The following is a 12,314-nucleotide window of genomic DNA, read 5'->3' as shown; positions in this document are numbered from 1 at the left end:
TGTATGCACCAAACAAAGCAGCAGAATTATATTTCCAATTCTAGCCTTTTAATTTAAAGTAATACTTTAGAAAGCACACTGATTTTTGTGAATAGATTTTTAAGGAACCAGGGGGGGTGAAATAGAAAAAAAATCTAAAAAAAAAAACCTTTTATATTTTCCGAGGTACTTTTTAATATTGGCATAAGAGTTAAATATAAAGCCAAAACCAGATAGACAACAAGAAGAATTAAAAGAGAAATTGAGGTTTTAGGTTTTTTAAAATGTAAGACATGCAAGTTTTTAGGCTACTTACATACAGTGGCTAAATGGCACAAAAGTGAGATTTTTCAATCATAGATTTTCAGAAAACCAGTGGGATGTACAGTACATAAAAACCAGTACATAAAAATTAACATTGAGTAGATTCATACGTTGCACAAAATAAGAATCAAGCAAGCATAATGTCCCTTAATTTGATCTATTAGGGAAACAACTGCAATTTGTTGCCAGAAGAATTGCAACCAAACTATTATCCAACATTTGTTTAACTGCCAGGCAAAATTTATTTATTTATAAATCATCTACTACTACAATCTGGGCTGAGAAAGAGAATGCTGTCCTATTAAATCAGTGGAGAAATGAATGATGATTCCCAAAAGTGCTTTTCAAAAGGCAACTGGACTTTCTTGGGTTTTTTTTCTTTGAAAACATTTCCGCTGCTCATCCAAGAAGTTTCTTCTATTCTAAAGGACAGAAGAAGTCTCTTGGATAAGAAGTGAAATGTTTTGAAAGAAAAAAAGTGAAGTCCAGTTGCTTTTGGAAAAGCAGTTGCTTTTGGAAAAGCACCTTCGGGATAATCATGACCGGGACAATTGAAATCTCCACAGATGTATGATATCATAACTCTTCCTCAAATAGCAAACAAGTCTGTTAAGAGATTAGTAATTCAGAAGTCCATGAAATTGGGAAAGTGATTCCTTTTATTGAAGTAGTAAAACAAAGGAAAAGCAAAAAAAAAAAGCAACAACAAAAAAGAAGAAAACCTCTACAAACAGTCCCAAAATTGTATTAATAATAATAACTGGGCAGACCCAAGGCATTTTGCAATATAAAGTTCCTTTGTACATTGCTGTAAGAAATTCCTTTGAAATATTCACAGTAATGATGATAATTACCTGCAGCAAAAGTTCACCTTCTAGCATATTCATTCTCCCTCTGGTCTGCACGATGCTGTTGCTGTCCTGCATGCTGTTTCTTTCAGGCTTTGCTGAACTCCTTGACTTCAATGTAACTGTAGGGGAAAAAATGAAATATTCAAAAAGTATTATAAGCATTTCGCAGAAGTAAATTGGATAAATGTACCCAATCAAAATGTAATTCTGAAATAATATTAATAAAATGCATACTTTACCACTCTGTGTAGACAATATGAAATATAGAAGAAAATAAAAGCAATACAGCAACACAAAAATTCTATCTAGTCACTATAGTCAAACAGTTATATTAGTCTAAAATGCATAAATTCTTAACCTATCTCTACTCTGGTTTGCCAGCAAATGGTAAGTATTCTGATTTGGTGTGCAAGAAATACTAAGCAAACCCCTCCGGCTTTGCTTGACCCTCCCTTTATACCACCAGCCAATGGAGAACCAACTGCCCAACACAGCAATATTGCAATTGGAAGATTGCTTAGTTGATGGGTTTAGGTATCCTCCCACTTCTCCATTGGAAAAAAAAAGTAACTTCTTGATGATTGGATATCTACAAAGGAAGCCAAGCCAATCAAGCAGCAGTCCTTGAAATATTAAGTCAGCTACATTTTAAAGAATGTTATGTCTGTTTTAAAGGCTATTCCCAATTGTTTTTTCTAAAAGTGCCAGTGAAGCAGCTGTGCATTATCGCTAGGGGCAGCCTTCAAACAGCCTTGTACTTCTTCCAAATAGTGTATCTACTGTGAAGTTTTTAGAAAACTTGGTTTGGTAGTATCTTTTGTAAAGCTTATTTTTCCAAATGTCTTGCGTAGTCTTATTGGAATAGATTAAAATTGTTCCTTTGCTTCACCCAAACAACCCACCTCAAGCTATTAAATCTATCCTGTTTGTTCAAGTGAAAAATTAAATGCAACACTACTAATGACTGATCCCAAAGCTAATTTCATGTATTTAACATCTCTGTTGGTCACTGTAACATAAAATCTATTTTGGCCTGTATTAATGATGCTAACTAAGAATGTAATTTTGTCACCTGTCTAATATTTGTCACTGCAGGATAGTTACAATAATGACCTCGCAGTGCTTTCCAAAGTTTCCAACTTTTCCAAAGTGGTATGCAATTTCCAGACAATAAAATTGATTAGAAAATGAATTTTGGAAAGATTAGTTCCAATATGTATTATATTTTACAACAGAGTTAATCTTTTAATTATTAAACATATATAGTATTTGAATTTTACTACAATGGTAGTAAAAAGTAAATTTCATTAAGGATGAAATACAGAGTATATAAAGTACCTGTATTTAAAAAGCCAAAGAAAGAAGCAGTTTTTCTTATTAAGAAGCAACTACAAATTAGCCTCGTCTAGATTTGCCCCCCAAAAGTTATTTCTTTGAAATATTTAAGTAATAAAAGGTGTGAGTCCCAAAAGCTACAAGTAAATCCTGTTATTTTTGTGTGGAAATTCAGCAACATTTTGGCACATGGCAACATCAGGGTAGCCTTGTCTGAGCCAAGAAATTAAGCATAGTCAAATATGGTTAATACTTAAAGATCTCCAAAAAATATTAGTGCTAAAGGGGCTTACTGGAAAACCACTCTGAAAGAATGCAATGGCAACCACTTCTGCAATTGGCAAAAAAACCACAGTAATATTTCCATGAAGTCACAAAGAGTTGAATACTTCAATGGAGATTCTAATTTAAGTGAGACTACAGCAGTAGCAGAAAAAAAGGACATAGTTTTCTGAACTGCAATTTGACTGTTAAATACAATTCACACTGTTTAGCTGCTTTTTCTCTTATAGTTAGTCTGTTCTGTTATGCAAGAACATGAATATAGTTAGTCTGTTCTGTTATGCATAACATGTTCTGTTATGCATAACATGTTCTGTTATGCAAGAACATGGTTATAAAGATACAATTGTATTTATTTAATTTATTATGTAACTAATTAATTTCCCTTTTCAGGATGAATAAAATGAAACTCCTTCATTCTTTTGAATCAAATAAAAATGGATGAAATATAGTAAGAATCATTTCAAAGTAAACATAGGTAGGATTTTTTTTTTAAATGAAAAATGCAAGTTTTGTGGAAATAAATCCTTCTTTATACTTCAAACCAATAGGCATGATGAAAAATAAACAACTCCCGAAATGTATTCTGAAGCAACTGTATCTTCACAAATTAATATTAGTTTGTATATTTTATGTGTATATTTTGTAAAATTTAATAAATTATTAAACAATTAAAACAGTTATTTCATGAAAACTATTCCTAGACTGGCCAGATGAAAATATGTTTGGAGAAAGAGAAACTGTTGTGAGAGACATTGAACTTTTCCTTAATTATCAAGATGTACAAAACCTTCATCTTGTTGTTAGGAATGAGACAAGTCAGAAACTTGTAATATCATGGTCAGATACTAAATTTCCCAACAACTGACAACCTTGATTATCAAGTTTATAAGGGCATGATGACCCGACAGCTTATAGCAATAAAAATACCAAAAAAAACCCCAACCCTCAGTTATTGAGCTGTATTGAATTTCATAAGCTTTTTTTGCCATGGCTATTAAGAAAATCACTGCAATTATTAAATGAACAATGCAGGCTTTCCCCTTTGCTTGTCAAGAATGGTTAGAAAGGTAGTAAATGGTGATGACATGACCATGGGGACGGTGTGACAGTCCTAAATGTAAGTCACCTTTTTCAGTGCCATTGTAATTTCAAATGGTCGCAAAATGAATGGTTCTAATATGAAGACTATCTGTACCAGCTTGCCACCCTTAAAGGTAAAGGTTCTCCTGGCATATCTATATATGCTAGTCATTCCCAACTCTAGGAGGCGGTGCTCATCTCCATTTCAAAGCCGAAAAGATGTCTCCATGGTCATGTGGCTGGCATGACTAAACACCGAATATTGTTACTTTTTTACATGCTTTCTAACTGCTATGTTGGCAGAAGCTGGGACAAGTAATGGGAGCTCACTATGTTATGCGGCATTAGGGATTCAAACCGCCAAAATGCCGACCTTTCTGATCGACAAGTTCAGCGTCTTAGCCACTTGAGCTACCGCGCCCCTTTGTCACTCTTACCCAAGAAATAAAGCAATGAACATATGTTTCTTTTTAAACAATGGGAGGATAGGAGCAATATGAGCCTCTGGAAGACTTGATTTTTACTAAAAATTACTGATCAAACCTGTCAATGTCTGTCCTTATTGCTCCATTTCTTTTTCACAAGCAGAGGTGAGCATTGACCTTCATTCTCCTTTAAGAAGCAAAAGTATATATCTTTGCAGAGAGAATTCTAAAAATATGAGACCGAGAGCTTGACAAAGGGTATAATTAATATCAAACTGAGTTATTTATAAAGATAGAAAGTCATGAGAGGCCTGAGAGCAAGTAGATGAACCAGGCCTAGCCCTAATGGATCAGCTTCTAAACATTTATGCCCAACCCAATTTCTTTTCCATTTCTTGATCCAATCTCTATCTAATTTAACTACAACCTAAATTAAACTGACTTGGCTCTGTAAATTTTTTAATAATGCTGATAGACCTCTAAACAATAGCATTTTCATAAAAATATTATGTTACTCTCAAAATATATCTGGCCTTATTTTAATGTTTTAGGTCACCACAAAAACAGTTGATTGAAAGACTGTAAGATCTAAAAGAAAGACAGTTAACTGGAAAAAAAATTCTTGGGAAAAATTTTAGGCTCCCAAATTTCTTTTCTCCCTGAAAATGTTTCTCACATTCACCTTAGCTCTAAGAAATATAGCATTCTGGAATTTAACAAATATTAGGTAGAAAACCTAGCATCACAAAGATGTGTATTGTGTATCAAAATATAAAATTTTCTAAGATACAGATGAAAATTGGCATTATGGGGAAAAAGTACAACCTTGTTAAAATTGCAAGTAGAACTCAAATAGAGATGATCATTTCCTCCATCCCATCATGCTGCTGCCTAACTATATTCTCAACCACCTTCTTCCATAAGAAAAGGTTAGATACTGGGTAAAGAAAGTCCAGTATGGTGAGATCCTTAAATAATTTGAGGAATGGGTGAACCAATGGAGGAACAAATCTCTCACTCAAAGACAAATTCATCACTGCCAGAATCTACCCATAAAATAACTTCTGGGAAGCTATTAGCCAGGAGAGCATAGATCCAAAAAGCATGTGACCAGTCTATATGTCTAATGATCCTGTCCATGTCTTCAGGTTCAACATGTTCAAACCAATACCATTTAAAATAGCAAGAATATGCCTTTGGCATCTATCTAAGAGGTCAGCATTCAATGGAGAACAGATCTGAGTGATTTTGTCTGAGAAATGCTGAGCAAAAAAATTCTTCATGGTCTTGTAGGAGAATTTCTCAATCCCCCGAATCAAGAGGGCACATGTTTCGTGAACAAGACTGCAGGATAGCTACTGGTGGATGGAATAACAGTGAAAATGTATCAAATTCACAAGACATTAAGCTGGCAGGAATAGGCAACACTCCAGAAGATGGGTTCAACATAAGAGGTTGCCACAAAGAAAAGGAGATCAACTATTGGCCAAAGCACCTATACCAAGCATTGGATGGAAACTAATCAAGGAGAGAAGCAACCTAGAAGGGTAAATTTCCTGACAGAACAATTAATCAGTGGAATGATTTGCATCCAGAAGTTGTGGATCCCTGCACACTGGAAGTTTATAAGAGATTGGACAACCATTTTCCTGAAATAGTACAGGTCTCCTGCTTCAGCAGGGGATTGGACTCAATGACCCACAAGGTCCCTTCCAACTCTGCTATTCTGTTAAAGTATTGTCCTTCTCTGCCCTTACAGTCAGAAGATAGGCTTGGTAATAGCAGTTCTAACCAACATTCACTCAAAATTTGTTCCTCATCCAGTGAAATTCTCCTTTCAGTCTTAATTCTTCTTTGTTTCCGTGATATGAAATTGATTATATAAATAATGTTCCTAAAGATATTAAACTGAAAAACACTGAACAATTTTATAGTATACCGTACATTCACTTAACACAAAAAAGTCACAATTCTAAAATGTATTTTAAATACATTTAAAACTACTTCACATTAGTGAATCTTAAATATGTTCTTTCTAAAAGAAGGGTCACATGTAACACTCTTTTTGAATACAAAATGTATACCTGAAAAGGATTTCTAACTAAAAGGGGAAAACTAGTGAAACTCTCTATATGGTTCACTAGTCCAACAATCTCTAATTCTGGAATGCTTTATAAAACAAATAAAACTAGTATCATAAAAGCACATTAGTTATATACAATATTTCCACATCCACATTATTCAGGCAGAAGGATTATCCACATTATCCACATTATTCAGGCAGAAGAATTCTTTCCTTCTTTCTTATAGCAATTTTCCAGTCTTTAGAAAATTATTTTTTAATTCAACTTCAATGAATAAAAAGTGGCTCCAGGGAAAAGTTACTCCAAAACTTATTAGGCTCAGCTCTTCATAAGAGAAGGAGAATAATGTGTGGTTTCATTCTGCTTGACTACTACAACTCATTCTGTTGGAATTACATTTGAAAAGTATCTAGAAGATGGAAGTGGTACAAAATTCAACATCTGTCCTGTATAGTGGTGCCAAATACAGAAATTATCTGTATTTGATATTGAAAGATCTACATTGATCAGTGGGGAGTGATCCTGGAGAGGAAAGCTATAGCAAATCTAGACAGCATACTAAAAAGCAGAGACATTACCCTGCCAACAAAAGTGTGTATAGGCAAGGCTATGGTTTTCCCAGTTGCAATGTATGGCTATGAAAGTTGGACCTAAGAAAAGCTAAAACCCTAAAGAATTGAGGCCTTTGATCTATGGTGCTGGAAAAGACTCCTGCAAGTCCCTTGGACTGCAAGGTGATCAAATCAACCAGTCCTAGAGAAGATCAACCTTGCTGTTCTTTAAAAGACCAAGTCCTGAAAATGAAACTCAAATACTTTGAGTTTTGCCACCTAATGAGAAGGAAGGAGTCACTGGAGAAGAGCCTAATGCTGGGAAAAGATTGAGAGCGAAATAAGAAGGGGATGACAGAGAATGAGACGGCTGGATGGAGTCACCAAAGCAGTAAGAATGAGCTTAAATAGAGTCCAGAGGATGGTAGAGGACAGGAAGGCCTGGAGGAACATTGTCCACGGGGTCGCGATGGATCGGACATGACTTTGCAACTAACAACTACATTGATCACTAATTGATTATGAGGCATACAGTGGGGCAAAAAAGTATTTAGTCAGCCAACAATTGTGCAAGTTCCCCACTTAAAAAGATGAGAGAGGCCTGTAATTGACATCATAGGTAGACCTCAGCTATGAGAGACAAAATGTACATTCAATTAGGGGTTCTTAATTATAAAGCAAAATAAATTCATAAGGTATTTATTTATTAGATGTTGCACAAGTCCATATAATTATAAATAAATTCTCCTCCATATAGTCTTTTTATACTACTTATGGCTCATTAGTTCTACTTCTCTACAGTTCTATACATTTAACAGAAGAACGAGATGAGCGGGACCTTGGAAATCTTCCAGTTCAATTTCTTTCTGCCTTTAACATTATCTACTACATTGTGTCGATTTTTTTTTTAAAAAAATCCTAGAACGAGTCACTGCAGAATTTTTTTGGATAAGATTTCCAAAGTGCTTTCCATTGTCTTCCTCCTAGTGCCGAGAAAGAGAGTCTGGCCAAATATCATTCAGATGGCTTTGACCCTAAGGTGCAACTAGAACTCATGGTCTCCCAATTTCTAACCTATTGCCTTAACCACTATACTAAACTGACCTTCATGTTGTGTCAGCTTTTATAATTTTATTCTCTATATAAAACTTTGCAGATATATATATGTGTGTCAGAGGAAGGTTCCTGTATCGGTTGGTTCACTACAGTTGAAGTTCACATGTCATAAAGGGCCATAGTTTCCCACCTCTGCCTTATAAACCACCTTTCTGGGAATTAGCAGGTCTCTTCAGTGACAACAGTTTCTAAAAAGCGATCTAATATACAGTGTCCTGAATACGTATCAATTCTCAGGACGCTGGAACCATTAGATCAATCCTTCCTCTGGAAAGCAGAGCAACCTTTCTGGAGGAACTGGAACAGAAGGGTGTGTAGCAGCAGCTAACTTAAGCTGTTTGTTCTCTCTCTCTACTAGCTATGGTATCATCTGCATGATTGCCTGAGCCAACAGATTTATCAGTATTTTGTCTGCCACTGACCTCCTGATTTTGTTCTGGTGTAAAGCAATTCAACGATAGGTAAGAGCAATTCTGGCAATGGACTATTTCTCAACAAAAAAATTGTTTACTTGATTAATAAATTATCTCACTCCAGTTGTTTTAGGTCTCTTTATTCCAACATACTTATACTATATTTTACTGTCTTTATTTAATGTTATCTGACAAATATTGCAAACAAAAATTATTAGAACACCTGGGAAATTTAGATAAAAAGGGGATAATCAGCTGGTGAGAAATGTTCCTGTAGAATTGGTAGTAAAAAGAATGAGGGTTGTTCTTTCTATAGTATCATATCACGGGAGCAATGTTGTGTTTCACCAAGAGTTTTCCTTTAATTCCTTTCCAAAACTACAGTGAGGAGAATATTAAACTGAACTAAACTTGAAGCTGTCCTAAATTTTGTAACTCTGATTTGATGTAGGCAGGTATAGAAACTGAAATTTGATTTGAAAATATGTTGTGAGAGAAAACAGCAATTTCGGTTCGGGGTTCTATGACTAAAATCATTTGATTTAATATTGATTTAACTTGATCTACCCCTAAAGTTATGTAGTGTTTGTTAATAGCCTGTGCTATGAAGTGCCCCTTTAAATATGGGTCTCATGCACAAGAAGCTAGTTTTCTCTGTCTCTTCCTACAACTTGCTGGTGTTCAAGACCCATTTTCAGTGCCCTAAGCATTTCTTGCTGCTAGCATGGTGAGCTTGTTTTCAGTTCACCCAATACAATCTTCCTGTGGGTCTAACTCTATGCCACTAGGACTGTCAGTGGACTTCTTTAAGAAGGATTTCGGGCGATGTCTGTCAAAATGTTTTTCTACAATCAAGTTACACCATCATGCTGCTGGGTCAGCTATTTTCCCACTACCACCTGATAAGCTCTCTGATGGATAAAGAAACTGATATTTTTGTAAATAATTCTCTGAGACAAGCAAAATTTCAAAAAAAAAAAAAAATCCAAAGTGGAGAATTAATACAGAATGCATGCATGATGTTTCCTCTTCTCTTTTCAATTTTTCTGAATATTTTTCTGGTGATGGAGGGACTTTTTCACTGATCCTTTTTCACTAGGGTATTCATTGTCATACTGCCATCTAACAGAAGGTGAATCAAATTAGAATTTAGAAACTTATATTTTAGGTGTACCACATTTAGAAGAGTCACACAAATGTGTCATTCTTTGAAGTAGATGATTTGAATTGTCTTACAATGCACATTACCGTATTTTTCAGACTATAAGACGTACCAGTGTATAAGACGCACCATAATTTCAAAGAGGTAAGTAAGAAAAAAAGGTTTTTGACTTCACCGGCCCCCAGGAGCACTCTGCAGGCTTCAGCAGGGCTGGGGGAAGGCAAAAGCACTCAGTTTTCATCAAAATGGGGGCTTCTGAGGGGTGGGGGAAGGAAAAAATGCCCCCGTTTTTACGAAAAATGGCTCATTTTTCACAAAAAAGGGATGCGGGTCCAGGACTTTGGGAGGCCAAAAATGGCTGTATTCAGTGTATAAGACACACCAACATTTCCATGTTTTTTTAGAGAGGAAAAAAATGTGTCTTATACTCTGAAAAATACAGTAATTGTTAAGACATTTCCATGATGAAACTTGTGCAAGGATTTTACTGTGTACAATTTAATGATAAAATAAATTTAAGATTAAAAGTATTTATTATAAGGATATATAAGGGATTGTCCTAGGTCCGAAATGCCTTATGCATTTCTTTGGCCAAACATTTGAAACCAAGAACACATTTTTACATATAGCTGTCTTGCATTTGGGATTCATAACAGAATTAGTCTGTTATAATGTAGGATTTTTTTTAAAAAAAATCATTAAACAACTTAATGTGTTGTTTCAATTTGTCTTTTTAAAAAAATAAATATATATTTTGGAATTGAGTTGTAGGTATTTTTAAGTATGTTGGCATACTTAGAAGCTCAAAGATACTGTTAATACATTTCAAGATTAATTTATAAATGAGTTGTGCATAACCAGAATTCTATATCTAAAACATTACATTTTCTGGAAAAGTAGAAAGTAGTTAAATATCTCATTTAAAGTAAAACATATTTCACATAAAAGTGTAATATTTATAATCTAGTATATAACTAACTAGATAATTAACTGAATACATACTATTTAAAAAGACATGATATTTTACAAACATGTCATTTCTCATTACTATGTTTCTTACCATCCTTTTTCTATATACGCTTTAAAGTTCTATAATAGATGTTAAGAGATCTCCCGGCCTGATGCAGCCTAGGATTGACTGAAGGGACTGCATTTTGAACCTCCTGTAAGCTATGTGATGGTTCAACTCTTTAGATCTAGTATCCCTCTCCATCCCTGGAGTTCTTTGGAAAAAGGAAGAGAATGGAATAAAATCCTGACCCTTCCTGGCCTGTTGGAACCAGCTCTCTGGCCCTGATTTCCCTGAGTTGAAGGATCTCCTGTTGCATGAGAGCCTTCTTGACTGGGGAGGAGGGGGTTGGGCATCAGATGAAGTGTCGAGGAGGTGTGAATTCTAATGTCAGACCTATGCATATTGTTTGAAGGACCCACTGGTCTGATGTGATCTGCTCCCATTGGGTATGAAACAGCTGCAGATACCCTCCAAAGGGAGCCGTCCGCTGACAATCACTTATATCGTCTGAAGGGTCTGGAGCCAGACCCCCCATGATATGTTTGGAGAAGGCCTGCTGGCGGCCCCTGTCATGAAAGGACTGACAGTCGTGGGGCCTATCTGTGCCCTGGGAAAAGGGACATTGGAAGGAACCCGAGGTAGAGGGTTGCTTCATGTTCCGAAAGGTCTGCCTCCTGTAGGACTGGGAACCTTTGCGATCAGACTTCTTATTGACTGAACACATGATGTTCTTCTTGTCCTTGATTTCTATGAGGACAGGATCAAGGGCCTCCCCAAAAAGCTTGCCGCCCGTAAAGGGAGCCGAAGCAAGCTTCCACTTGGAACACATATCCGCGTTCCAGTGCCTGAGCCATAAGGTGTGTCGGGTGATGACGTTAGAGGCCAGAGACCTAGATGCGAATTTGGCAGCATTCAGAGTGGCTTCAGCCATGTACTCTGTGGCCACTATTATCTTATTAACATCCTACCTCAATTTGGTGTCCCCCGCCAGAATTTTAGCAAGAAGCTGCCTTAACCATAATAGGGCCATCCTGAACAAGAAAGACACAGAGGCGGAAGTCTTAATGGCCCAAGCTGCCTCCTGATGAGTTTTGTGGCAGGCATTCTTGGCTCTCTTATCCTCCCCCTTGAGACCCTCTAATAGCTTGGGGGGGGGGCTGAGGAGGAAGTGAGCGCTGCCATTGGCACATCCACTGGAGGCAATTTCAGCAGGTCATCTAGACTTGGATCTATAGTGTACAACTTCTTATCATTACCACTGGGGGTGGCAAGGGTGCCCGGCTGCGCCCATTGCTTTTGTACTACATTAAGAAACAATTTTGGAACTGGCACAATTTTGAGGTTCTCAGGAGCAGGGACTGGGGTGCTAGTACCCAAACGGGTCGGGGCTTTAGCCTTATTCAAAATAGTATTGAAATGAGCATGCTTGAACAGGCCAGAGAAGGCAGGCTTGTCAGGCACAGCAGCCTCATCCTCGGAGAACTTGAGTTCTGGGCTCGGACCAATATCCTCCTCCTAGTCCGAATCCTCGCTGGCTATAGAGGAGTGTGGAGACTGAGGGCACTGGGCCTGAGAAACTTCCTGAAAAGGTCCTGTGACCGGGAGAGGTCGGATTTTGCGCTGGGGGCCTGCCTCTATCCCCTGCGATATGGCCGACTATGACATCCTGCACCTCACTCACATTAAAATTAAACAGG

At 36.7% G+C, this 12,314-nt stretch overlaps 1 protein-coding gene across 1 annotated transcript in view; it reads right to left on the bottom strand.

The window, feature by feature from the left end:
- AHR (aryl hydrocarbon receptor) overlaps positions 1-12,314 on the bottom strand; it is a 69,054-nt gene that overhangs the window by 18,310 nt on the left and 38,430 nt on the right. Inside the window, exon 3 of the mRNA XM_014076330.2 lies at positions 1,158-1,273. Coding sequence (XP_013931805.2) covers positions 1,158-1,273 — 116 coding nt within the window. The remainder of the gene's footprint in view (positions 1-1,157; positions 1,274-12,314) is intronic.

Source organism: Thamnophis sirtalis, unplaced genomic scaffold (assembly GCF_051295495.1).
Source record: "Thamnophis sirtalis isolate CommonGarterSnake01/CBP01778 unplaced genomic scaffold, rThaSir2_p1.2 scaffold_4, whole genome shotgun sequence".
NCBI lineage: Eukaryota > Metazoa > Chordata > Lepidosauria > Squamata > Natricidae > Thamnophis > Thamnophis sirtalis.
This window is presented reverse-complemented; position numbering and strand designations above follow the sequence as displayed.